At 49.0% G+C, this 25726-nt stretch overlaps 3 protein-coding genes and 1 long non-coding RNA gene across 32 annotated transcripts; 1 reads left to right on the plus strand and 3 right to left on the minus strand.

Annotated features, from left to right (window-relative positions):
- Positions 1–1356: 1356 nt before the first annotated feature.
- On the minus strand, positions 1357–4158 carry LOC145552057 (uncharacterized). 27 transcript variants are annotated; one of them, XM_081608435.1, is made up of 6 exons: positions 2670–4112; positions 2371–2532; positions 2263–2298; positions 2025–2197; positions 1876–1959; positions 1357–1801 (listed from the first exon to the last, which is right to left on the minus strand). In XM_081608435.1, exons 1-6 carry the CDS (start codon positions 2871–2873, stop codon positions 1510–1512), a joined length of 951 nt encoding a protein of 316 aa, XP_081464561.1. In that variant the 5' UTR covers positions 2874–4112; the 3' UTR covers positions 1357–1509. The 27 variants fall into 27 exon arrangements, 21 of the variants coding, with proteins under 21 accessions (XP_081464561.1, XP_081464554.1, XP_081464557.1 ...); XM_081608428.1 differs by having other exon boundaries at positions 2263–2280; positions 2317–2532; XM_081608431.1 differs by lacking the exon at positions 2263–2298 and adding an exon at positions 2216–2251 and having other exon boundaries at positions 2025–2143; positions 2299–2532.
- Positions 4159–4205: 47 nt separating this feature from the next.
- On the minus strand, positions 4206–8754 carry LOC103466813 (fibroblast growth factor 6-like). Its single transcript, XM_008412675.3, has 3 exons — positions 7620–8754; positions 7092–7195; positions 4206–4525 (listed from the first exon to the last, which is right to left on the minus strand). The coding sequence occupies exons 1-3, from the start codon at positions 7933–7935 to the stop codon at positions 4349–4351; spliced, it is 597 nt and encodes a 198-aa protein (XP_008410897.1). The 5' UTR covers positions 7936–8754; the 3' UTR covers positions 4206–4348.
- A 29-nt stretch (positions 8755–8783) lies between these two features.
- LOC145552058 (uncharacterized) lies at positions 8784–9721 on the plus strand. Its single transcript, XR_014088009.1, has 2 exons — positions 8784–8958; positions 9125–9721. It is a non-coding gene; the product is annotated as an uncharacterized LOC145552058 (long non-coding RNA).
- Positions 9722–11689: 1968 nt separating this feature from the next.
- LOC103466814 (solute carrier family 45 member 3) lies at positions 11690–24755 on the minus strand. Of its 3 annotated transcripts, XM_081608448.1 has the most exons (7): positions 19540–19605; positions 17332–17470; positions 17139–17233; positions 16642–16832; positions 15917–16571; positions 14149–14414; positions 11690–13575 (listed from the first exon to the last, which is right to left on the minus strand). In XM_081608448.1, the coding sequence occupies exons 2-7, from the start codon at positions 17361–17363 to the stop codon at positions 13195–13197; spliced, it is 1620 nt and encodes a 539-aa protein (XP_081464574.1). In that variant the 5' UTR covers positions 17364–17470; positions 19540–19605; the 3' UTR covers positions 11690–13194. The 3 variants fall into 3 exon arrangements, with proteins under 3 accessions (XP_081464574.1, XP_008410898.2, XP_008410899.2); XM_008412676.3 differs by lacking the exons at positions 17139–17233; positions 17332–17470 and adding an exon at positions 24601–24755 and having other exon boundaries at positions 19540–19814; XM_008412677.3 differs by lacking the exons at positions 17139–17233; positions 17332–17470 and adding an exon at positions 24551–24723 and having other exon boundaries at positions 19540–19814.
- Positions 24756–25726: the final 971 nt, after the last annotated feature.

Genomic DNA, 25726 nt, shown 5'->3' on the forward strand with positions numbered 1-25726 from the left:
AATATCTTACATATGCAGTGTTATGCTCTATATAGAGATGTTCCTTAGCTTTGATTGTATCTCTCACAATTTTGTAATTTATCATTTATTAAACTCTGAAAGCTGAGTGGCTTTAATATTCTGTCCTATAATGCGGTTAGATGGGCCGTTTTTTTTGAGCACCTGCCCCTTTAGTGTCTCTGCACGGCCCTGAACAACACATTAACATCCAACATCTTCACTTCAGGCATGCTTTTAAGGGACATCTGAACCTGATGACCTTCCTCACCTGGGGTCACTGCACTTTGACCTTATGCATTCATTATGTCACAACAGAGGGTCAGACTGCAAGCATCATTCATAAATAACACATTCATCAATCTGTGTCTTGACACAATGCTGGTGATGCCACTTGTTGCTGTAAGCTGAACAATGAGCTTCCGTCCTGTGACCAGCAGAGGGCGCCCCACGCTCACCTTTACTTTCTCCTCAGATCCAAAAATTACCGTATTTTCCGGACTATAAGACCCACCTAAAAGCCTTAAATGTTCTCAAAAATCAGCAGTGCGCCTTATAATCCGGTGCTCCTGATGTGGGCACTGAATTCCAAAATCTGTCCCTGATACAGGGACGTAAAGTGTACAGTAGGACACTGACAGTGATAAACCGATCAGAGGATTGTTGTCCGAGTTCTGCAGCCTCGGTAAAAACCAGACAGGTTCTTCCTCCATCACCGTCTCTCTTCATCTGCGACTCCACGCCGCCGCCCATTCACTGCTAATGTGGAAAAGGAAGTGAAGCAAACTAATGTTTGCCGTCATTCCGGGAAGATTAACAAAAAACTCCAACCGCTGGACATCGGTGTAAACAGGCCGTTCAAACAGAAGCGGCGAGCGGCGAGGGAGCGATGGACGCCAGACTGAACACACGTTTACTGAGACGGGGCGCCGGGCGAGTTACGCCGCCAGGTGTGGATGGACTGGACGCCTGGGCTGATGGATCTGCCTCACTGTTAGCAGAGCTTCACTGAAGCCGCATCGTAGCTGAACCTGGAAACGAGACCGACTCCGACAACGATGAGGGGGAACCGGGCATGTTGGATGTTCAGTTCAGACACAGAGGAAGAAGATTTGAGGAAGAAGAATAAAAATAACGTGAGTGTTTTGTTACATAGTGGAATAAAGTTAAACTGAACTTACTGCTTTGTTTCCGTTACCTTTTTCATGTTGTTGACCTCATGTTTTAGCCTGCGTCTGATAATCCGCTGAGTTAAATACAGAAATGGACGCCATAATTGAGAGTGCGCCTTATAATCCTGAAAATACGGTAGTTATTAAAGTGAACCGAAACAAAACCTGGAAGAAATTCACTGCAAAAGATTTTACAAAACGATTTTTATTTTCATCTCAGGATACAGTTGACTGCTGTGCACAGCACAGACGTACAAAAATAAAAGGAAAACTATTTGTTATATAGTATTTTTCTCAGTTATATTTCAGAAACAAACGACTGGAGAAATCTGTTTTCAAACTAATTTACAATCATTTCAACGATCGGAACTAAGGCAGAAGGTGAGGAATTAAAAACAGGAAGAACCGGGAGCTGAGCGCAGGAAACTGAAACAAACAGGCTGCAGCTGGACCAACTACACAGCTCTGACCTCCAGCTGGCAGCTGACCTCAGGTTGACAGCTGACCTCCAATTGACAGCTGACCTCCAGCTGGCAGCTGACCTCAGGTTGACAGCTGACCTCCAATTGACAGCTGACCTCCAATTGACAGCTGACCTCCAGCTGGCAGCTGACCTCAGGTTGACAGCTGACCTCCAATTGAACAGCTGACCTCCAGCTGGCAGCTGACCTCAGGTTGACAGCTGACCTCCAATTGAACAGCTGACCTCCAGCTGGCAGCTGACCTCAGGTTGACAGCTGACCTCCAATTGAACAGCTGACCTCCAGCTGACCTCCAATTGGCATCTGACCTCCAATTGACAGCTGACCTCCAATTGACAGCTGACCTCCAGCTGACCTCCAGTTGACAGCTGACCTCCAATTGACAGCTGACCTCCAATTGACAGCTGACCTCCAATTGACAGCTGATCTCCAATTTACAGCTGGCCTCCAGTTGACAGCTGACCTCCAGTTGACAGCTGACCTCCAGCTGACCTCCAATTGACAGCTCACCTCCAGCTGACAGCTGACCTCCAGTTGACAGCTGACCTCAAGCTGGCAGCTGACCTCCAATTGACAGCTGACCTCAAGCTGACAGCTGACCTCCAGCTGACCTCCAATTGACAGCTCACCTCCAGCTGACAGCTGACCTCCAATTGACATCTGACCTCGAGCTGGCAGCTGACCTCCAGTTGACAGCTGACCTCAAGCTGGCAGCTGACCTCCAATTGACATCTGACCTCCAATTGACAGCTGACCTCAAGCTGACAGCTGACCTCCAATTGGCATCTGACCTCCAATTGACAGCTGACCTCCAATTGACAGCTGACCTCAAGCTGACAGCTGACCTCCAATTGGCATCTGACCTCCAATTGACAGCTGACCTCCAATTGACAGCTGATCTCCAATTTACAGCTGACCTCCAGTTGACAGCTGACCTCCAGTTGACAGCTGACCTCCAGCTGACCTCCAATTGACAGCTCACCTCCAGCTGGCAGCTGACCTCCAGTTGACAGCTGACCTCAAGCTGGCAGCTGACCTCCAATTGACATCTGACCTCCAATTGACAGCTGACCTCAAGCTGACAGCTGACCTCCAGCTGACCTCCAGTTGACAGCTGACCTCCAGCTGGCAGCTGACCTCCACCTGACAGCTGACCTCCAGCTGACCTCCAGTTGACAGCTGACCTCCACCTGACAGCTGACCTCCAGCTCCCTGCAGACATTTAAAGCAGACTTACCCGGCTTACTCAGATCTCTACTTGCATCTGGAGGTTAAAGATGTTTTTTCTTTCTCCAGACTTTTACTCTGAAACAAACCAAAATGCTGCCGACGGATTTCTCTGTGCCGCGAATAACAAACCGACAGAAGCTGCTGTCAGCTGCTCAGAGAAAGTTAGGAGGAAGAACGACCACCTCACCTCCTGCACAGAAACCTGCAGACAGTGAAAATAAGAACAACATAAAGAGAAGTGCTGCACCTTCATTTGGATATAAAGTTTAAAAAGCTACAGGTGACGTGTCTGCGCTGGCCTAAAGGTCATCAAAGGTCATTCAGGATCATCTCCATGACGACCTGGAGTCTCTGTCCTCATCATCAACTGGCTGGAAGAACCGGACCCAGTTTACTGGACCGACTGTTACAACAAACTGACCTCAGCGGCTCTCCAACAGAACCAGAACCGGGTCTGAACTCCTCTCTGCTACCAAACCCCTTTGTGACATCACTTCCTGTAAATCAGCCAGAATGCCATGGAAAAGTTTTCAACCCCCTTCAGATTTTGTTTTCTCCACCAAAATGCTTCAGATTGTTGAGATCAGAGCTAAACTGAGCGGTTGGTACAGACAGTGATCAGGTCGGAACCAGAACTCCGGAGTTTTCCTGATGGGTCAGGAAAAACCTGGAGGCGTGAATACTTTCCAACTGGTGCTTTTCCAACACCAGCAGCAATAGGAGCAGAGCTGGGGGTCAAAGGTCACGGCGAGGTGGACAGGTGCCAGGAGGGGACACACAGAGAGGACACTCCTGGAGGGGCAGCGCCCCCTGCTGGGCTCCTTCTGCTCTGCATTCAAGTAAATTATGCTGCTTGAAAAAATGTGAATATTAAAACCAAACCAGCAGATTGAGCTGAAAACCCTGGGATTAATAATCTGAGATTAATAATTTGCTGCTGCCACAAAATAAGAACAATAACATTAATAATAATGCTAAATAAATCAGGATGAATTATGAAGAACCTCAATAATCTGCTGTCAGTAACCAGAGCACTTCAAAATAAAAGCCCAGTCACATCGATGGGGGGTGAAGTTTCCTCCTGGCTTGGATCCTGAGGATCCTGAGGATCCAAGCCAGGAACGCCAGACCCTCCAGGAATTGGGCTCTGGCTCAGGGTGGCATGACGCCGGGGTCGCTGCTATTTCTGACTTCAGATCAGAGGGATGGGGGGGGGGGGGGGGGGGGGGGCGGGGTCACAGCCGCCGCCTCCGGACACAGAAACGCCAAACAGGAACAGGAAGGTCTGTCCCTAAAGTAACCCCCCCCCCACCCCTCCCAGGAGGAAGTCCTCTCCCTCCTCTTCCTCATGATGAAGGTGCTCCTCAACCCGCTCCTCCTGCTGCAGTCCAGTCCAGGTTTTCAGGCCTGTCCAGGTGTTTCTCACCTGGGATAATAATAATCCATGTGTTATTGCCACTTTCTGCCTCATATCCGGGGTAAGAAGTGGGTGACTGTCATGGCGGTGGTGGCCCTGTTGCCCCTCTTCACGCGGCCATGTTTGCTCAGCGCTATGAAGCAGCCGCGGTGCGCCGCAGACTCGTAGGCGTTGTAGTTGTTGGCCAGAAGACTCTCCCTGAACTTGCACTCATCATGGAAGACGGTCTGCAGGGACAGGAAGGACGAAGCAGAGGTCAGAGTTCACAGCCGCCGTGTCAGTTATTGATATTATCACTGATCCTCGTTATCAGCCAGGCAGGACGCTCAATTAATTATCCAAATTAGGTTAAAAACGTTTTAACTAAGAAAACCCAGCAGGCAGAAACAGCTTTCCTCATTTACTGATAATTATTGATTTTTACTGATAATTATTGGTATTTATTGTGGCCTGTCCAGGTGACTGGAGAGGCAGCGGCACCTCCTGACCCACCAGGGACCAGGGTGGATGGATGTGGGTATTTACTTATATTTGCTGATATTTATTGATATTGATTTTAATAACTGGATGTTGATTATTAGATTTTTCCAGAATTTGAATCGGGTGAAGCTGAAACTGAGCAGTTCTGGTAGATCAAGTTTACACATTAAAAGGTTTATTTTATATACTTTTGGCTTCATTATTTCTCTGTGTTGTTCTTTCAGTCTTTATGCTCCAGTTAACAATTAATCAATCACTAAATGAGTTGATTATTCCAATAATTGATTCATTTTGATTAATGTCTTCAGCTGTAATAACAGTGAAACGTCGCCATCTTCCTCCCAACAACAGGAACGTTTCCTTTCTCATCTCCATTAAACATCAAATGAAACTTGAACTTTCAGTTTCACCTCCAAACCAGCTGGTTTTAATGACCTTAACAATAAATAAACATGTTTTCATTTCCTGATGTGTCACAGAGCAGAAACCTCTGCAGCGCTGAGCGAGCATGTGGCCTAGTCCAATCACTTATCAGGTGCTCAGGCTGATCACGAGCCGACACTTCATCACTCAGTCAGAGAAGCAGCCGCATTCTCACACACACACACACACTCACACACACACAGGCACACACACGCGCACACACACACACACACACACACACACACACTCACACACACACAGGCACACACACACACGCGCACACACACACACACACACACACACACACACACACACACACACACTCACACACTCACACACACACACACACGCACACACACACACACACTCACACACACACACTCACACACACACAGGCACACACACACGCACACACACACCAACACACTCACACACACACACTCACACACACGCACACACCCCGGGACATTCCTGTCCGTCCTCTGGACATGTCCACCGTTCACCAGCTGCTCCTGCAGTAATAATATTATTAATGTTGTCATATTAAGGTAACAAACTGAAACCTCTGATGTGTTACTTGGATTCGGCCTGCAGGAAAATCCTCCTGCCAAAGTTTTCACACCCCGTCCCAGAAAAACTGAGTTATGGTTTTTCATACCAAACCCATCTGAAAAGTGTGGTGTGTGTTCATATTCAGCCTCCTCTGGGTTTTTCCGTCTTCACAACTTTTTGCAGATTCTCCGGTGGAGTCAGATCTGGACTTTGACTAGGCCACTCTAAGCTGTGAATCAGCTCTGATCCACACCATCCCATAATATCTCTGTCTGTCTGCTCTAGTTGTCCTGCTGGAAGCTGAACTTTGACCCCAGTCTCAGATCTTCTGCAGGTTTTCTTCCAGGTTTGTCCTGGTTTAGCCCTATTCACCTTCCCACAGCATGATGCTGCCACCGCCATGCTGTGTTGGAGTTCTGCTCTCCTCTGTTAAACCTCTTAATTCTGTACTTTTCAGAAATAATTCCAGTTTGATTCAGATTACAGAACTGCAGATTAATTACAGATTATTGGATTGTTAATTTCAACAGAACATCTACATCAGAATCTATATCTTTCAGATATCCAAGCCTTGAAAATCAGGAGTAAATAAAAGTATTAAATATCAAATAATAGAATAAATAAATGTTCCGTCATACTTTTATCATTTTATTATTTATTTATTACACTAATAAATATTAGAATTTCTCTCTCTGCTTCTGATGCAACATCACATTTTAAATGCCCGTTTCCACGGAAACCTCTGATCGGAATCATCGTTATATTCATGTTAATAATCATCTTTATGTGAATAATATCCTTTCACTCTGGCTGCTGCATCAATGGGGCGACCAGCCATAAAAATATTGAAATATCAAATCCCCTGACTGAACGTCTCATGTGACGTGTTTCCGGTTTCCCTGTTTTCCGTCTTTAAACTGCGCTGACAGAGAATTCACGTTTTATGCTTGGATGTTGTTGCAGAACCGAACCCTGCTCTAAACTGACCCAGAACCAGAACCAGAACCTCCTCCATGACCTCTACAGAACTGGAACCAGAACCGGAACTGTTCCATCAGAGTGAGGAGGGCTGAAAACAAACGCCCACCACACTTTTTAGATCGTGTTGAGGAGCAGGATGTTTCTGTTCTGATCAGTGAAATGCGATCCAGTGTGAAGGCAGTGGAGACTTCTGCAGGTGCCCCCCCGGGCTCCCCGGGCCCAGAACGGGCAGTTCCATGTGAAATTAGCGCCGTGGCTTTAACGGGCCTCAGGGGGATTCCCACGCCGCACCTGCTAGCCTCATCAGCGGCCTTTAAATAGACCTTTCTGAGCTGGCGGAGCCGCGGGTTCACCTACCGTCCCGTACAGCCTGCCGCGGCTGTTCATGGCCACGAAGCGCTCGCTGCGCAGCCCGAACAGGCTGACCACGCCGCGCTCCACCGTGGAGATTTGGATCAGACCTGCAGCGGGACAGAGAGCGTGTTAGAGGGGACACAGAGGACACGCCGTCCCGCTGGGAACCCCGCAGGGAGCCGCGCAGCATGCGGGGCCTTTGTTCCGCATGCTGCGCTGCATCCAGGCAGGAACTGCAGCACATACATCAGCGCATGCACTGCGATGCATGGGGGCGCGCGCCATGGCTGCGTAAAAATAAGTTGGGTCTAAAAGCGTCCATACATTCATGGCATGGCTGAGGAAGAGGAGGAGGAGGATGAAGATGGGCTGATGATGCTTGTTTTTAATAGCATCACATTCGGAAGAAATGTAATTCTCCCAGTGAGGAGCAGAGATCTGCTCATGCATGTCAACGGGGGCCGAGGGGGCGGCCCGCTCCGCTCCGCTCCAGCCTCCTGCCTCCCTGCGTCAGCCGGAGGAGGAACTCACTGTACGGGTCCTCGCTGTGCGCCCCGCTGATGCCGCCGTCGGGGAGGACCTGCAGGTGGAACCCGATCCCCACGTTGCAGTAGAGCCTCCGGACTCGCTGGATGCCCAGCAGGTAGTCAGTCTCCCAACTGAGCTCCGGTTTCTCCCCGGAGACCCCCAGCACGGAGCGGGAGAACAGCGTCTCCCAGCGCCGGTCCAGCGGAGCCGCGTCCGGCGCTGGTGCCCCCGCCGCGGCTCCCAGCAGGACGCCCAGGAGCAGCGCCGCGGTCGGCGTCCAGCAGGACATTCTGCCGAGGAACCTTAGCGCAGCGGACATCCGGTTCTCCTCGGGGCCACGTGCTCCAAATTAATGAACCTAAAAATAGCGCGCCCCGTGTCGCTGCTGCGGCATGGCGGCGGCGGCTGGCTGGCGAGCGGCAGAGCGGGGCTCCGGAGCCCCGGGGGTCGGGAGGAGAGGAGACGGCGGAGGGCGCGCTGGAGCTGATGGAGATGCTGCTGCTGCTGCCGCCGCTGGTGATTACCATGGTTCGCAGCTCCTCTGCGCCCCGCTCTCTCTCTCTCTCTTCCCTTCTCTCTCGCTCCGACGGTCTGCGGCTCGGTTCTGGTTCCGCTGATCCTCCGGGCCGCCTGTCGAATTACCGAGCAGCCCTGGTTCTGGTTCTACCCGGGCCGGGCTCCGGCATCCCGGGCTGACATGGCGGCAGTCTGCGCCAGATTGGCGGCGGTCAGCGGCCTGGGTCGTGGTGGGGCGCTGCGGCTCCCAAATTGGGCCGGGCGGCCGGTCATGTGTCTGTCAGGCCGCTTCCTTATTTAGAATGGAGGTGTAAAAACAGGCCGGCTGTCACCGGAGAGCAATGACGGCGCTCTGGTGGTCCGCAGCCGCGCAGCTCCGCAACTCTTCCCTGAAAAAATAAAATAAAATGTTTTCTGCGTGAATCGACGGGTCAGGTGCGCCGGAGAGGTCAGGTGGCGCTAGGGGGGGGGGGGGGGAAAGGGGTTCAATTCAAGTCCGCCAAGCCAGCCGGAACCAGAGCGGCCCAATCAGATCCATTGTTCATCCAGACATTTCTCAGCTCAGGAAGAAAAGCAGCAGAAGAACCAGGAGGAGAACCTGATCGGCCCGCATTCCGTTCCCTGCGTGCCGGTCCCGCAGCAGTAGGGGGAGGGGGGGGGGGGGGGGCGTATCAACTTCTCCATGTAACAGACAACAGGCGGGGGCGGGGAGGGAGGCCCGGCACCTGCAGCACTTCCCCCACATCTCCAGCAGATGGCGAAATTTCCATATGAACCGCTCAGCTCATCATCATCATCATCATCATCATCATCCCGGTTTAATTAGGTACAAAATGTTCTATTATTTTCATAATTTAATTAGTAATGAACCGATTAATTCATTGTTGAAATAATAGTCAACTAATTTCGTAACTTTAGCAGAGACACTAAAAAAATGCGACTTTTTTTGACCGTATTTTGAATTTTAATTCATTTAAATCATCCACCAACAGGTCGTTGACCACAGTACAAAGCAAACACGGCATTTTCCCTCCACATCTTTCTGGTGATAAAAAGCAGCTCACGATAAAAACGACAACAATAATTACACAGCTGAAAGACCACAAGCATGAAAACCCAGGAGACCAAGACAACATACAGACAAGCGTCCACACAAGCAAATGCAACACGAACCGAGTCGGGACGTGGATCTTTAAAACTACAGTCACCGTCAGTGACCGGAACCACGAGGAGCCACCGCGGCCCGCAGGTTCACTCAGCGGATCCCCAGTCTCCTCAGAGATGTGTCTCCAAGTTCTTCTGACCATTCTGCTCTGATCTCATTGGGCTTTACTGTATTAAGCGATGAGACGCTATTACACATTTTTGAGATGAGACCTCTACATTCTGTAGGAGTTTGCAAAATGATGTCCATTGGGAAAGCGAACAAAGTCTCGAATCTGGAGATATTGGAATAGGGAGGATCGCTGTAAACTACATTTAGAGGAAATAGCATCAAAGGTAGCGAAAATACCATAAAGGTCACTAAATTTGCTTTAGCTCTCTGCCACTGGGCAAAGACAGGATCTAATACAGGTAATACTGACGTATTCTGTTGCGTTTCATTTCTTTGCGGTTTTATTAACATTCAGTTAATCCAGATCCGGATAAACATTTAACTTTTACTCTGCAGGGATAAAAACACGGACTGATGTGAAATGAAACCGACTTTTTTTGTCTCTTTAGTGGAAATATTGATGTTGATGAGATTTTCTCTAAAATAACCTTGTTCAACCTTTATAGCTCCACTGTTGAAAATGAGGCTCTAACAAATGACAGTGAGATAAAATCCAACATCTGGTTTGAGGTGATTCCTCTGGAACCTGTTGGAGGAAAAACATCCCAACTTCAGAAGATGAGCTTTAACCTAACAGAGCTCTGTGGTTCCTCCTGTCAGTGTGAGAGTCAGGGTGAGGAGGCGCCATGTTAGGAAGAGAAGCTGCAGGATCTTCAGAACCAACAGGTCATGATGCTGGGCTACTGATTATCCCTCTGTCTGGACACAGGACCAGTAGAACCAGTTTAAAAGATAAAATGAATGGTTATATGCCAGACATGGAAAACTGGGATGCTCTCCATGCCATGATGTTCAGGATTTAGGTCTCATGGCATCTCAAGGTGTCAACATGGCAGCCAGTGGGCTGAAGGAGGAAATACAGATTTATTTTGTAGCAGTTCAAGAGATACCAGCTTTTATCGCTTCGCAAAAAAAATCAGCACAGAAACTCCAAAACACACAAAGTAATAATAATAATATATATATATATATATATATATATATATATATTTATTTATTTTTTTTTTTTTTCATAGTACCCCCAAGAATTTAAAACTACTTTCACCCGATTGTGATTGACAGCACTAAACCTCTCCTGCCTCTGATTGGTTGTTTCCAGCACTGGGAGAAGGCAGAGGAAAGAGATTTTTCACAGATTACCTCTCATACCATCCTGTCACAACATAATGACAGTTTTAACAAATATGTGGAAAAATATATTTTTTATATAAAAGTTACATACTGCAGCTTTAATTTCACCCAGGAGAGGACGGGTCAGGAGGGACGTGGGTTAGAGCTGCTGTTGACCGACTCATCTGTTGTTAAGTGGTAAAAGGTACCAGGGACAAGTTAAATATATGAATATATATAATGAATATGTTGGTAATTTATCTCCTTAATTCATTAAATGCTAGTGAAATGGAGGTAATCAGTAGTTTGTAGCTAAGCTAACTATGCTAAATGGTTGATAATCTCAGTCTACCCACCTCTCGGAGAAAAACTGAGCTATAAATTGACACTCTTGCCTTTTTATCTCTCTATGTTTTATATTTATTTGAAAACCAAAACCTGCCTTTCTAACGTTTCTTAGCAGCTTAGTAACAGCCACAATCGTTCGTGTTTCCTACTGTCTGCTGCTAACAGCGTCACGGTGAAGCTCCAAGCAGGAACGAACCATTTAACGCAGACAGGGGGGTTCAGGGCAGATATGGATGTTTGTTTTTGGTCTGGGAGGGGAACATTATATTTTTACTGCTAAAAACAATCTTCGATTGTAACCCTAACCCTAAAATTGACAGGGTCCCAATTTTAAAACATTTCTATGAACAAAAAAAGAATAGTGGAGCCCCCTGTTGGTCAGGGGCCCTTAGAATTGTCATAACGTTCCCCCCCTATCAGAGGTCAGAGGTCGTATTTAGAAGCGATTTATTGATTTCACTTGCCTCCATTATGTACTCTGTGCATAAAGCTGAAAATATCTGTGCAGCTGCACCACTGAGGACAAGCTACAGATTTTTGTGTTTAAAACAAAAAACAATCAAATACAGAACATATTTGGTTAAGGAAACGCCGAGTAGCGCTTCAACAGCAGGAATGTGACGTTGCTCATATCAGTGGAATAACAGCATGTCTGGATTTAAATAATTTTTATTAATCTGATGTTTTCAAAGGGAAGTGAATCACTGAAATAAACCAACTTTTATCTTAAATGATCTTCAGGTGTAAAGACAGGAGGCATGAGTGGATGATAAAAGTTTTTATTATTCTGTATAAAATCTGTTTGGTAACTGCATATTTCTCCACTCCGTCAGCTGGTCCAGAGTATAAAGAGGAGCAAAATGAATTCATATCAAAAATATCAGATTTGGTTTCCCGACAGTTGGCCCTTTAGTTTCAAACAGGATATTTGGTTTCCATCGACCCGTCGGACATTCAGAGGTAAAGATGCCCCAAAACATGACGGATAATAAAACTGACTTCGTATCAGCCAGAGGTTCTGAGATGCTTATGAAATAAATTAGATTTAAAGTTGTTTTCCATATAAATAATTTATCTTTCACAGAAAAGCTTTCAGCCCAGAAGTCTGTTCGTTTCATCCAGGAAGGAGAGCAGAATAAATAAATCCATATTTACATGCTTAATAAAGATCAGGCACTTCTTCAGCCGCCTTCCTCCTGACTGCTGCCACGGCAACGGAGTCTGAGTTTCACCTCAAGGTGGCGCTAATGGAGGGGGGGCTTCTTACACACACGTTCATCCGGCTCTGGGTTCAGCCTCCATTTTTAGTCTTTTCAGGGATGGTTGCTATGGAGACGGTATGCATGCACCTCTATGTAACAAGCCCATCTGGCGTCCTGCATCGCCTGGATATGCAGTGAGATGCAAACCATCACCATGGCAACGCAGGAAACTAAGCAGGCCAGAGGTCAGTGTGTGCATGCTACCAGTACTCTGGACCAGTTTGAACTGGTTCCACAGCAGAGCCACCAGCAGCGAACAGGGAGAGGCTCACCTGACCCAGAGCTGGAGGAGATATTCACTTTCCTGTCACATTAAACGCTGCAGATCAAACCAACGGTCAGACAAGCCGAGAAGTCTCCAAACCCTCAGAGTCCAGAACCGCCTGGCAGCAGGAAGTAGGCCGAAACACCAGAAACACCAACTTCATGTCTGCGTCTGGAACTACAGTCAAACATGGTGGTGGTGGTATGATGGCCTGGGCTGCTTTGCTCCTTCAGGGTCTGGACATCGGCAGAACTTCTGGAGGAGACGATCCGGAAAAAAAACGTGTTCAGATGGTCCGAAATGCCACTAAATGGTGAAGTTAGCGCTGACCACGCCCCCACGCTCTCCTGGCTCCACCCACTTTGGTGGGATTTTCCAGGCCGGTGGATGTTCCTTTTAATAAAACGAGATTATGTTTTAAAATCTAATTTTCATATTTTGAACTGCATCAACGTGTTTGATAAGCCTGAAAACGGAGGAACAAACAGAAGCAGGTGCTAATACTTTGTCCCAGCCTTTCCGGGCCTTAACGGGTCAGAACTTCATGTTTATGGATAAATATCGGGATTTTCTCCCAGCTGGACTCAGTGGAAACCTGAAGAACCAAATGGATCAGAACCAAACCAGAACGGTTCTAAATGGCCCGGATGAAACCTGGGGATTTTTCAGATTGCTGCCGGTTCTACCTGAGGATGCCCCCCACCCACTAAGGCATTGTGGGTAAGGCAGGACCTGACTGCCTCAGCTCCGGAGGTCCTTCTGGTCAAAGACGATGCGGGTCGAAAGGTAAATGGCGACGGCGCCGAAGAGGGCGGAGCTAGCGATGTAGGCGGTGACGGATTTGGCCAGCTGGACGATGGCGCCCATGAAGAGCGTGGGGATGACCTGCGACAGGAGGAAGGTGCTGTCCAAGATGGCGAAGTCCAGCCCCACACCGCGCCGCTCGCTGCCCGCCTCGCCCTGCTGGAGGGGAAAGTATTCAAACCCGTCCTGCCTGTACAGAGGCGGTTTGTGGTTCTGGACCCCCCCCTCTTCCTCTGCAGGGGTCAGGTAGACGGCGTCCTGCCCCACCGCCACGCCGTTGCTGAGCAAGGTTCTGGGTTTCCCTGGAGACAAGTAGACCTGCAACGAGACACAGCGACAGAACGGTTAGCGCTGCCGCTACTGGGGGGCGCCAACACCTTCCCCTCACCCCTTGGGGGCGCCAACACCTTCCCCTCACCCCTTGGGGGCGCCAACACCTTCACCTCACCACTGGGGGGCGCCAACACCTTCCCCTCACCCCTTGGGGGCGCCAACACCTTCCCCTCACCACTGGGGGGCGCCAACACCTTCCCCTCACCTCTGGGGGGCGCCAACACCTTCCCCTCACCCCTGGGGGGCGCCAACACCTTCCCCTCACCACTGGGGGGCGCCAACACCTTCCCCTCACCCCTGGGGGGCGCCAACACCTTCACCTCACCCCTTGGAGGCGCCAACACATTCACCTCACCACTGGGGGGCGCCAACACCTTCCCCTCACCACTGGGGGGCGCCAACACATTCACCTCACCACTGGGGGGCGCCAACACATTCACCTTACCACTGGGGGGCGCCAACACCTTCCCCTCACCACTTGGGGGCGCCAACACCTTCCCCTCACCACTTGGGGGCGCCAACACCTTCCCCTCACCACTGGGGGGCGCCAACACGTACCTCCTTCTCCTTGTGGTAGTGGCAGGTCAGCGTGTACGGGACGGTCTGCAGCGTGGCGTAGGCGAAGCCGGTGAGTGCGGTCATGGCCGTCACCATGACGACGCTGCCAGACAGGCAGATGCCCAGGGCGGACAGCGTGAAGCTCACCATGCTGCCCAGGTAGACGCGGCGAGGGCCGAAGCGCCGCAGCAGGCGGCTCATCGCCAGAGAAAACATGGTGGACGTGGAGCACTGCAGGAACAGGCCCAGGCTGCCCATGCGGATGCCTGCAACGCAGAGGACTGGGTCAGAACCCAACCTACCAGGCGGCCTGCCAGGTTTTTGTGTTAAAATGTTAACGGGTCTCCAGCTATTGACGATGCGAAAACATACTGTAGAACAGGCGTGCCCAAAGTGGGTCCTGGAGGCCCGGCATCCTGCATGATTTGGTTCTCTCCTTAGTGGTAGCAACAACCTCCTCAGCAAGTCAGTGTTCTGCTTAGGCCTCCAATGAGCATCATTTGATGCAGGTGTGCTAAACCAGGGAGAGACTAAAACATCCAGGATGCCTCCAGGACCCACTTTGGACATTCCAGCTGTAGAGGCTTAAAAGAGGCAAAACACAAATAAATATTAATATTTTTGCACTTTAGTTACCGTATTTTCCGCACTATAAGGCACATAGAACAGACGCTACAGGAGAGGCTGGAGTTACGTTATGCATCCACTAGATGGAGCTGCACTAAAGGGAATGTCAACAAAACAGTCCGACTCGGGTCGGCGAGGAGAGGAGAGGCTTCTGGGCCGGACGATGGTCACCCTTCAGCATGTTGGTGGAGAACCTGGTGCTGAATGACCTGCAGACGACCCGATCATCAGGTCGGTAGGTAGATGGGTCAGTCAAACTTTATTAACAAACCAGCGTTCTGACAGCTATCCCAGCATGCACCGCGCTTCTTCTTCTACGGGGAAAATGAAGTCGGCGGCTGCTTACCGTAGCTGCTGGACCTGTAGTGGCTCCATGTTGGTCCATATATAAGGAGCACTGTCGGCTTTTGAGGAAATTTAAGGTTTTTAGGTGCCTTATAGTGCAGAAAATAGGTTAAATTCTAATTAACCTATTAATTAGATAGGTTAATTAGAACCTTCTCCTTGTACCTGCAGGGTCTGCTCCGCCCAGGAAAATATGTGCTATTTTCCTAGCACATAGAATCATTTTATAGATCCAGTAACTATGTTACCATCAGTTGTTATTAAAATGCTGTAAATATCAAACATAACTTTAAATAAATTTGACTTTGTAACCCAACGGCTTCAAATTGGGCCTGTGTCTCTTTAAGAAGCTCCCGCTCTTCCTGAAACTCCGCCTCCAGGAAGTCATTCCAACACGGCTATCATGCCTAAAATACACTGGGGGAAACCAGGACATAAATAACTAAAACCAAAAATATCTTGGTTGGTTTTAGATTAAAATGTCAATAAATTAATTCTAGACCCTGAAATGAAATGAATGCTAAACATTTTAATAGTCGCAGCAATATTATTTATATAAACTTTATTGCTTTGGGATTATTTAAAAAGCAAAGAACACAGAAGGAAGAGAGGAGGGAAGGATCTTTCTGTCTGTGTTTTGCTAAACGGACTCAGGCAACATGATCTGGATCTGATCAGCTGATGCTAACTGATGCTAACTGATGGATGCTATGCTAGCTAACAGAGCAGGCTTATGGCTGTGCCTCCAGGTTGCTGAGCATTTAACCAATCAGAGAATGAGGAGAGAGAGTCTGACCTTCATCGTACCGCTGCCGTGCCACGCTCCCCGGCGCCGCGCTGGGGACGCCGCCGTAAAGCCCCTCCCCCACGAAGTCTGTGTAGAACAGCATGAAGGACATGACGGCCATCCAGCTGCAGAGCTGCGCCGCGCAGAGCTGCCTGATGACGCGCGGCACGCGGCAGTAGCTCCAGAAGATGGCGGGTATGGTGGTGAGGCAGGTGCGCAGCAGGCAGAGCAGAGGCCCCGCCCCCAGCAGCCGCAGCTTGCACCTGAGCAGAGAGAAGCAGGAGCGAGGGAGTCCGCAGCGCCCCGCCTCCCTGGCGCCACCACGCTCTGGCGGCGGGCCGGACCGGGCCGGGCCTGAAAAGGACGGCTCCTCAGACACCTTCATGGTGACGATGACGCTGGTGACGAAGATGAGGATGAGGAGGGAGAAGAGGCACTCGGCCTGGCCGCCCAGGTAGACGGCCAGCGGGCTGCGGCTCCAGTCCACGGCGGGCAGCAGGTAGCCCACGCAGCCGCCCACGCTGACCATGAAGGAGAACATGGCGAAGGCCCGGCCGCAGTCTTCCTCGTCCCGGTACAGGTCCGACAGCAGCGCCTCCAGCGGCGTGAAGCACACCTGGCCGCAGAAGTCCAGCAGACCCACGCCCAGGATCAGGAAGCCCACCTGGAGAAAGGCAGCAGCAGTTAGAGGACGGTTTCCCAGCATGCTCCAGGGCCGACGGGGTCCCGCCCACCTGCAGGGTCTGCTCCGCCCAGGGCAGACGGGCCGCCAGCAGGTCGGCGTTGGGGATGATGAAGAGCGCCAGCAGGACGCCCAGAGACAGCAGCCAGATGAAGGGCCGGCGGCGGCCGTAGCTGCTGTTGCACTGGTCGCTGGCCGAGCCGATCAGAGGGATGAAGAGCAGCCCCAGAACCGGGCCGATACCTGCAGACACACCGGGGAAACCACAAGCATCACCGATGGGCAGACTCCGTCTGCCTGCCATGGGCCTGCTAAAATCATGTTTCTGATCAGAACTTTTCCCAAAATGGTCCAGTGACGCTTAGTCAGAACATTCAAAAATATGAGTAAATGCTGCAGCCTGACCTGCAGGGAGGAATAAATGTGATGCATTTCAACACCAGCAGAGAACGACGCACAAAGAGAGCAGCCTTCAGTTGGCAGCAGATCTTCTAACTGAGCAGTATTAGAAATGAGGAAACTCTGAGTGAAACTGACGGCTCGACCTACTTTCTGAATTATGTAGCTGTTTATCATCCGACCACTTGGGGGCGCTTAGCAGTAGCTGGTGAACCTTTGACAAGGCAGATGTAAGGAATAGTGTCCTGTCGAAGCAGAAAGATCAACTTCACAGTAAACGTCCATCATTCAGGACCAGAGAACATCAAAATGACGCATATAATTCAAAATCTTTATGGCTCACATATTCCATAATGTCCCTTTCTCAGCCTCCATCTGCTCAACATGAGCTCTTCAGAAAGCCAGCATGCAGGAACCAGCGGCTGACTGACTCCAAGCGTCTCTGTTGCTCTGAGCGTTTCACTGGCGGAGCAGATTTATTCCTAAAAGTGATTGATGCATTTGAAGCCGGCAGTGTGGACCAATCACAGCGCTGGCGCCTCGCGCTGCTGCTGCTTCATCTCTAAAGTTTACCTCAGATGGACCCAAACTGGACTCAGGCTGACCTGTGTGGGACCCAAACTGGACTCAGGCTGACCTGTGTGGGACCCAAACTGGACTCAGGCTGACCTGTGTGGGACCCAAACTGGACTCAGGCTGACCTGTGTGGGACCCAAACTGGACTCAGGCTGACCTGTGTGGGACCCAAACTGGACTCAGGCTGACCTGTGTGGATATTGACATGTTTCTTTAGAGAGCTCCACATCGAGGTCGGAGTCTAAAACCCGCCGCGTTGGCTCTGGCTCTACGTGAACCGCAGGAATAACTCGTCTTTCTTTCAGAGCTGCGGGGTGAGGAGCGGTGAGAATGATTTATATCGGTGAACTCAGGATTATGCAGCGTTTCCATCTCAGCTCGCTGCCCAGCGTGTGGCGCTGTCTGCCCTGTAGAGTTCATGTCTGTGTCCCGGTTGGTCGGAGCGTTAGCGGCTAACAAACCAGCGCTAACCTCATCGTGCAGGTCCGGCCCGGTGAGGAGCTTTCACCTGGCCTCCATGCCACGCTTTACGCTGGTTTATATTATTTCAGTATTATTTTTCCGGTTAAGCGATGCAACAAACCATATCAAATCAGTTATAATCCAGTTTACTCATTTGTGTGAACAAACAGCTCAAACTTAAAGATTAAACTCACAGCATCAGATTGTTGCTATGGTAACAAAACAATCTAACTATGAATATTGTTCTTTGAACTTTTGCAAAGTAAATTAGTCAGATCCTTTAAATCTTACATTTAAATGTTAAAAAATGTAAAATCTTTTAATTTTTGTATGCTGAAACCATTAAATCATATTTAGCAGCTTTGATAATCTCAATACAAAATGTTACATTTATTTATCTGTGGTCTGTGTAAAAAGTCTCATCCTGTAAAAACTACAGGAAGTCTTCATCTGCAATGCTCCATTCCTGAACTGCTGACAGGGGCCACACAAAATCATTTCAAGGCCCACAAATGGCCCCTGAGCCGCACTTTGGACACCACCTAAATAGAATCTATGATGAAGGCTATGATCTACTGAAGTTTGTGTCCCAGAGTGAGAAAGTAAACAACAAAAGCGAGTGATAAAAAGTCTCACTGTGGTCAGACCACCTGGAGCCTCTCACTAATAAAGAGCTTTAAAAAATCACAGGCTTTGAGTTCAGAGGAGAAACTTTACAACTTCAACCACCAATAAATGTCCCAAGTTTTAAGTTTCCTGTACAAAAAGAAAGCGTCTGAACGCAGCGGCTGTTTAATGTAAATAAGATGCTTTAACATCAAAGTATCAGCCGAACTCCGATCAGCCAACGGTCTGATCTGATGGATCAGAGCTGATGGATCAGAGCTGATGGATCAGAACTGATGGACCTTCTGCATCTTCCTGCTACTCTGAGTGTAGCAGACAAGTCCTGAGTGAAGCCCCGCCCACCGCCCTAATATGGGCGTAGACCGTCACTTCACAGACTGCGTTACCATGAGAGCAGCTAGCAGATTCAGTATCAGGACCGAGACGCTCAGATGTACTTTATCATCATCTTCATAATGTTTCTGAAGCAACGGCTGCTGAATAAAAACGGCAGAATCGGGTTTTCTGTCCCTTGTCTAGACGACGAACAAATAATGATTAAAAAGAAGAATTTAAAATTGAATCTCAGTCGTTTTTGTCCAATCAGAGCAAAACAGACAGACTGACTGGTTCACCAGGAAAACTGACTTTAAACTTCTGTTTGTAAACAGTTTGTGTTATTATGATGCTGATCTCTAAATTAGAAACATTCCTGATGGTGATAAACGATATAATTTCTGCTCATCAATAACTTATTAATAAATTCAGAGACTTTGGCTTTAGATTCCTAATTTTTACATAAAGGTGTTGCTTTATGTAAATGTTTAAGCAGCATTCATGCTGATAAATCATGTTGTTTATTGTGGCTGTGTAACGGAGAGGTCAGAGGTCGATCTGAGAGTCTCACCCAGCACCATGGTCATGTAGCGCTCCTCCACCCCGGCCTCCAGCAGCAGCGGGGGAACGTAGGTGATCCCAGCCGCCACGCAGATCTCCAGGCCGCAGGTCAACGAGTTCAGCAGCAGGAGGCGCCCCTGGGAACGCCACCCAGACATCACCTTACCGCCCCCTACTGGGGACAGTGCGGAGGGCGGGTGAGGTCCAGGGAGTGGGAGGGACAGCAGCAAAGACAGGAAGTTGTCCCAGACCGTCTGGAGGACTCATCTTCTCCGCATCGTGGGTCTGAGGAGCAGAAGAAGAAGGAAATCAGAGAGGCTCAGATATCAGGATCAGATCTCTGGTTCTGGACGGCCGGACCAGAACCAGTCAGTCAGATCGATGGTTTTATTTCACCTGACAGTTAGGGTAACTTCACTGCACAGCATTCTGGGAGATGTAGGCTTTAGCCACTCAACCTCTCTCAGCGAGCTAAGCTAGCTGGGCAGCATCAACTAACTCACTCTCTCTGGTTGCCTAGCAACCCACTCACTCTCTGGTTGCCTAGTAACAACACATTCAGTAACTTGTGCAGCAGCAGGTTAATGTTTTGTCACAGCGCCACAAAACTGTATAAAAATAAAAAACTACGGTGTGAAGAGAAAACTGGATAAAACGGAAAAGGTCTCGTCTCTAGCTTAACAGTATTTCAGTTACCCCTCTCAGCCCACACCGTTACCCCTCACGCCCCACACCGTTACCCCACCGTTACCTCTCATCCCACGTTACCCCACACTGTTACCCCTCTCACCCCACGTTACCCCTCTCACCCCACACCGTTACCCCACCGTTACCCCTCACGCCCCACACCGTTACCCCTCTCATCCCACGTTACCCCTCTCACCCCACACCGTTACCCCACCGTTACCCCTCACGCCCCACACCGTTACCCCACCATTACCCCTCACGCCCCACACCGTTACCCCTCTCATCCCACGTTACCCCTCTCACCCCACACCGTTACCCCTCACGCCCCACACCGTTACCCCTCTCACCCCACACCGTTACCCCTCTTGCCCCACACCGTTACCCCACCGTTACCCCTCTCGCCCCACACCGTTACCCCACCGTTACCCCTCTCATCCCACGTTACCCCTCTCACCCCACACCGTTACCCCACCATTACCCCTCTCATCCCTCACCCCACACCGTTACCCCTCTTGCCCCACACCGTTACCCCTCTTGCCCCACACCGTTACCCCTCTTGCCCCACACTGTTATGTACACTCTAAGAAGAACAGGGCCTGCAGGGGGCGTGGCCTCGCCGAGGTGAGATTTGACCTCCATGTTTGAACTTTGTTCTCACAGATATGTCCAACGGAGACATCCCTCAGGACAGCTGTGTGTCCAACGGCGTCCTGATAGGCTGCAGTGTTTTGCATATCTGCAGCTTTCTGCTGCCTACTGTTACCACAAGCGCAGCGCTGTGCACCGGCCAACCGCTCCGGCTCTCTGGTAACCATGGTTACGCCCCCGTCAGGCCCAACGTGTCCATAAGAAGCTGCATGCAGCCAGAAAATGGAGCCAGTGGAGGCTGAAGGTCAGGAACCAGGGAGGAGGAGCCACCAGGAGGCGCTGCAGCAGATCGACCTGCCGCACCACCAGGACCCACAGGAACAAGCTAATGTCCTGCAGCAGAGGACAGACAGCGCCCCCTGTCTGCAGACAGGCTGTCCTGCTGTCCAGTTCCGTCAATGAGTCCAAAATGTTTCCTTCAACCAAGACTGATCCAAATTGATCGCTTTCATTTCTCTGGTTTCCGTTTGATTTGGTGACCCAGCCCTCAATTATTCTATCAAGAATTGATTCATCTGCAGATTTTGTTATTTAACCACTTAAGCTAATTTTATACAATATTAAAAATATGTAACTAAAATATAAATAATTCAGTTCCTTTTTCTGAACAAGACAAATCCTCATTTACTGCCGAAAATGCAGCAGCAGCACTTAGTTTAAGCTGGGTCATGCAATAAAAACGTAAATAAGCCTGTTTGACAGTGTTGGATGGATTTGGTGACTATTTTGTCAATTAACTGATTAATAACTGGATAGAAAAATTAGCTTATGAGGAGATTTTTACATAATGTGAACTGGGTGAGCTAAAACTGCCACTAAGGTTCTCCCAGCTGCCAGAGCAGACCGTCAGTATTACAGAGGGAAGGGTTAGGCCGCCGCCACACAGCCTGCAGAGCTCTGCTGCCAGACCCAGGACAGGTGACAGGACTCACACTGATCCCAGGCCAGCTCCGGAGGACGGGAACCAGATGACCCGGCACTGCAGAAGGGCTGGGGGGTCAGCTTCAAACCCCCGGCCTGAAGAGAGCTCCCCATGCCTGCCAGGCAGCTATTGGGTTATACTGGTGGAATACTGCAGTAATAATGGCTTAATAATTATGTAATAATGCGGTAATAATAGAGTAATAATGCAATAATGATAGAGTAATAAAGGTGTAATAATGGAGTAATAATGGGGTAATAATGGAGTAATAACGGGGTAATAATGGAGTAATAACAGGGTAATAACAGGGTAATTACGGCCTCTTCAAGGATGGAGATGATGGGGAGAACAGAGAACTGACTCAGTGGAATGAGGCCAGAGGAACTGTCTGCAGATCAACACAGGGAAAACAAAAGAACTGGTGGTGGACTTCCACAGGTCCAAACACTCCTTCTGTGCCAGTGAACATTCAGGGAACGGACATTGAGAGCGTGAGGTCCTACAAGTACCTGGGTGTTCACCTTAACCACAAGCTGGACTGGACTGACCACACAGCTGCCCTACAAGAAAGGACTGAGCAGACTGCATCTCCTGAGGAGACTCAGGTCCTTCTTCGATGCTGTGGTGGCATCAGCCATCTTCTGTTGGGGCAGCAGCATCTCCACTGCTGACAGGAAGAGACTGAACAAGATCCACAGGACGTCCAGCTCAGTCCTGGTGTCCTGTTGACCCAGTGGAGGTGGTGGCAGAAGGGAGAATCTCTCCTATGTTTTCAGCCGACGATCTCAGTGTTTGAATCTCTGCCTTCAGCGACGGGTTTCTTTGAGTTTACATTGAAAATCCTGAGATGACCTTCTGACCTTCTGAGCTCCAACAGAATGAGGAAACAGGCAGGGCTGCAGTGAATCTGGATCTCCAGTTACACCACAGGTCTCATTATCGCGGCCCGCAGGACGATGTCTGGTGGCCCCACCGTGATATGACAGTATAGCATTAATGTGGCCCACAGGGTGAGCGGACCTCTGAAGTCCCGCCCCCCGATCCTCGTCATGGCTGACATTCGGTGCTAGGCTAAGCTACACTGACTTCATGCACACTACGCTTGTAAAAATAGAGCGGCGGATGATGGCCCAGTCCGGTACCAGGCAGTCCGGTACCAGGCAGTCCGGTACCAGGCGGATGATGGACCAGTCCGGTACCAGGCGGATGATGGACCAGTCCGGTACCAGGCAGTCCGGTACCAGGCGGATGATGGACCAGTCCGGTACCAGTTTCCCTTCCCTGCTGTCGCCATTCCGGTACTTTCTACCATTAATGCCACGGTCAAACGCAGAGAAAGGCGACTGGTACCGGGCTGCTCGCCATCCGCCGCCGCGCTGCTGTGACCAGTAGAAGCGGTGATGACGTCACGCGTCCAGACGTCCTCCATCGTTGCTAGCTGGCTAAAGACTTCTGTGAAACGTAGAACAAGAGCGACGCCAAGTGGAATAAACTACATTTTGTCAAACCCTCATCATGTCTTTGTCAATCCAAAGCCTGCAGTTCATTGGAGAAATAATTAAATGTTGATTTGGGGATATCTTTTAGATGTTTTTGTGGAATCCTTCATGCGGCCGGCCTCACCCAGACTCTGCCTCCAGCGGATGTTAATAAATCATTTATAATGTTTTATCTGAAAAAGAATTGAAAAGAAACTTTCTGGCTGATTTTCTTAATGAAATAACTTTTAAAAAACACTCATTAAATAATGTTAAATATTTAAATCATCTTGGGATTAAGAGAATACTTATTTGTATTAATTTCACACAAAAAACAAGCAAACAAAAAAACAAAAGCCAATCATTGCATGATAGGTTTTCTTGTCAGTAGAATGAATCAGTGACTTTGATTCATCAACTTCCTCTGGACGTTTGAGCTTAATATCTATTCAACATACCCAATTAGATTTAAATTGGATTTTCTGATTTGGCCCAATAAAGGCATTATTATAAGTTAATTAACTGATATCCATTCTAATTACCAATCAAAGATCGTTTCCGGAACATTTCACGGTAATTAGGGATGGGTCACCCGGACTAAACGTCTCACTGATCTCCTTCAAACCTGCTCTCGGTATCAATTAAAAGTTTCACACTTGCTTTTTTTTTCCTGGTAACCATCATAAATGTTGTGCCGGTTCGGTTCTGTACCAGCAGGATGGTGGGTCTCCTCATCGAAACAGCGGCACTTTCAGCCCTGAGGAGTTAGTAACTTTCCACGGGGGTCTCCTCACCACGACCCCCCAGACCTCCATGTGTCAAACAGCGGGCTACGGCGACCCGCCGCACGGACAAGAACCTTTCCCCGGGTCCGGTTCGGACCACTTTCTGCCATCATGGCATCACAGGCGCGTCAGCGAGCCCGGAGCCCGGAGCCCGGAGCCCGGAGCCCGGAGCCCGGAGCCCGGTGTTCGGCGCCGCCGAGCGGACAAACTTCCAGAAAGCACCACGCTGCTGGCTGGAAGCGGGCTAACCGCAAACCTTTCAGCCGCAGGCTCCACCGCTATCCACACGTCTACTGCGGGTCTCAGCCGAACCGCCGAACCGGGTTTAAAGGAGAAGGACGGCACTGAGCGACCATATATGGGTTGAATGATGAATCTGTAGCCTGCGGTTTGAAGGCGGCGGATGGTTGGAAAAAGACTCAATGGACAAGTTTCAACACTAACGGTTAAGTTAGAAAGTACCGAACTACGAGCAGCCCGGGGTTTAAAGGAGACCGGTACCGTCACAGATGGGATTCTGAACCGTGGTGATGGACTTTCCTGAGACGAACCTTCTCCGTGGATTCTGCGGGGCTCCTGGAAATCCACGCCGCCACTCGCTCGCTCCAGACGGCTGTTGCTTAACTTCCAGCGAGCCAACTACCCAGCTGTGACAACAGCCGTCAAGCTGTTGCTGCGGAAACCGACATCCGGCGTGGTTTTTCAAAACAAAGCCACATAAATGAAACAACGCTTTATTCACCGATTAATAAACAAACTGTTGAGCAGATGCCTCTGTGATTCTACATATATGTAAGAAACATCAATTTTCACATTAAACAAAAGGCACTGCAGTAAATGTTAAATGATCTCACTACTGCCGTCAACAAGCTTTTCTTTTGTAAGCCAAAAAAATGTGGCCCCCAACCGGAAGTGGTAACAAAAAGCTGATAGAAAATTACAGGAATGAACGCAAACAAATACCACCTGGTTTACTCATGCTTTAACTTTATCCAGTACAACCAGGCATACGTTGCTATTTTTAGAAATCAAATAATTAAAAAAGGAGCCCAATATGTTATAAGATTTAAATTTATAACTTTGAAAGTTAAAATTATGGGTTTCTGTCTGTTAAATCTGCCTTTGCAAGTCAAAGCATGACATAGCAACCCAAAATTTTCACTTTCAAAGTTGACATTTTGACTAGTCATAATTTTATGGCTCAATATCATGACTTTAAATGTTAAATTATGACTTTACTCATAATTGTGATTTTAAAAGTCCTAAGATTGCAGTCAAGTTTACGTTGAAACTCCTAATTATCACTTTTGATCTTAATGTTATGGTTTTTGTATGTTCTAAATAAAACTTTGAAGTTCAAAATTAAGACATAATTCTAATCTTGAATTTAAAGCCAATTAATTTTACATCCAAAGTTGAAATTAAAATATGGCGTGACGTTTTGTATTCAGCTCCTTCTGTTAACTCTAAATAAAACTGTTTTGTTACCAAAGCAGAAAACTAGCACTGCTCATCACCCAGACATACCATACCCACCGACAACACAGAGGTGGCAGCGTCATGCTGTGGGAAGCAGGTTGGAGGTGGTGGGGAGATGGATGGAGCTAATCAGGTTGATCCTAGAGGAAAACAGCAGAGGAGCTGAGACTGGGGTCAAAGTTCACCTTCCAGCTGAAC

Source organism: Poecilia reticulata, chromosome 6 (assembly GCF_904066995.2).
Source record: "Poecilia reticulata chromosome 6, P_reticulata-male-v2, whole genome shotgun sequence".
Lineage (NCBI taxonomy): Eukaryota > Metazoa > Chordata > Actinopteri > Cyprinodontiformes > Poeciliidae > Poecilia > Poecilia reticulata.

What these genes read in the sequence shown, in the direction of transcription:
- LOC103466814 (XM_008412676.3), bottom strand. Translation starts at nt 19,687, where the DNA reads ATGTCTGGGTGGCGTTCCCAGGGGCGCCTCCTGCTGCTGAACTCGTTG. An exon ending in GGGCGGAGCAGACCCTGCAG is followed by an intron (nt 16,572 to 16,641) that starts GTGGGCGGGACC and finishes GCCTTTCTCCAG; the next exon opens with GTGGGCTTCCTGATCCTGGG. An exon ending in ACTACCACAAGGAGAAGGAG is followed by an intron (nt 13,576 to 14,148) that starts GTACGTGTTGGC and finishes GTCTCGTTGCAG; the next exon opens with GTCTACTTGTCTCCAGGGAA.
- LOC103466813 (XM_008412675.3), bottom strand. Translation starts at nt 7,935, where the DNA reads ATGTCCGCTGCGCTAAGGTTCCTCGGCAGAATGTCCTGCTGGACGCCG. An exon ending in GCACAGCGAGGACCCGTACA is followed by an intron (nt 7,196 to 7,619) that starts GTGAGTTCCTCC and finishes GTCCCGCTGCAG; the next exon opens with GTCTGATCCAAATCTCCACG. An exon ending in GCGGCAGGCTGTACGGGACG is followed by an intron (nt 4,526 to 7,091) that starts GTAGGTGAACCC and finishes CTGTCCCTGCAG; the next exon opens with ACCGTCTTCCATGATGAGTG.
- LOC145552057 (XM_081608424.1), bottom strand. Translation starts at nt 2,873, where the DNA reads ATGTCTGCAGGGAGCTGGAGGTCAGCTGTCAGGTGGAGGTCAGCTGTC. An exon ending in AGGTCAGCTGTCAATTGGAG is followed by an intron (nt 1,960 to 2,024) that starts GTCAGCTGTCAA and finishes TGTCAATTGGAG; the next exon opens with GTCAGATGCCAATTGGAGGT. An exon ending in AGGTCAGCTGCCAGCTGGAG is followed by an intron (nt 1,802 to 1,875) that starts GTCAGCTGTTCA and finishes GTTCAATTGGAG; the next exon opens with GTCAGCTGTCAACCTGAGGT.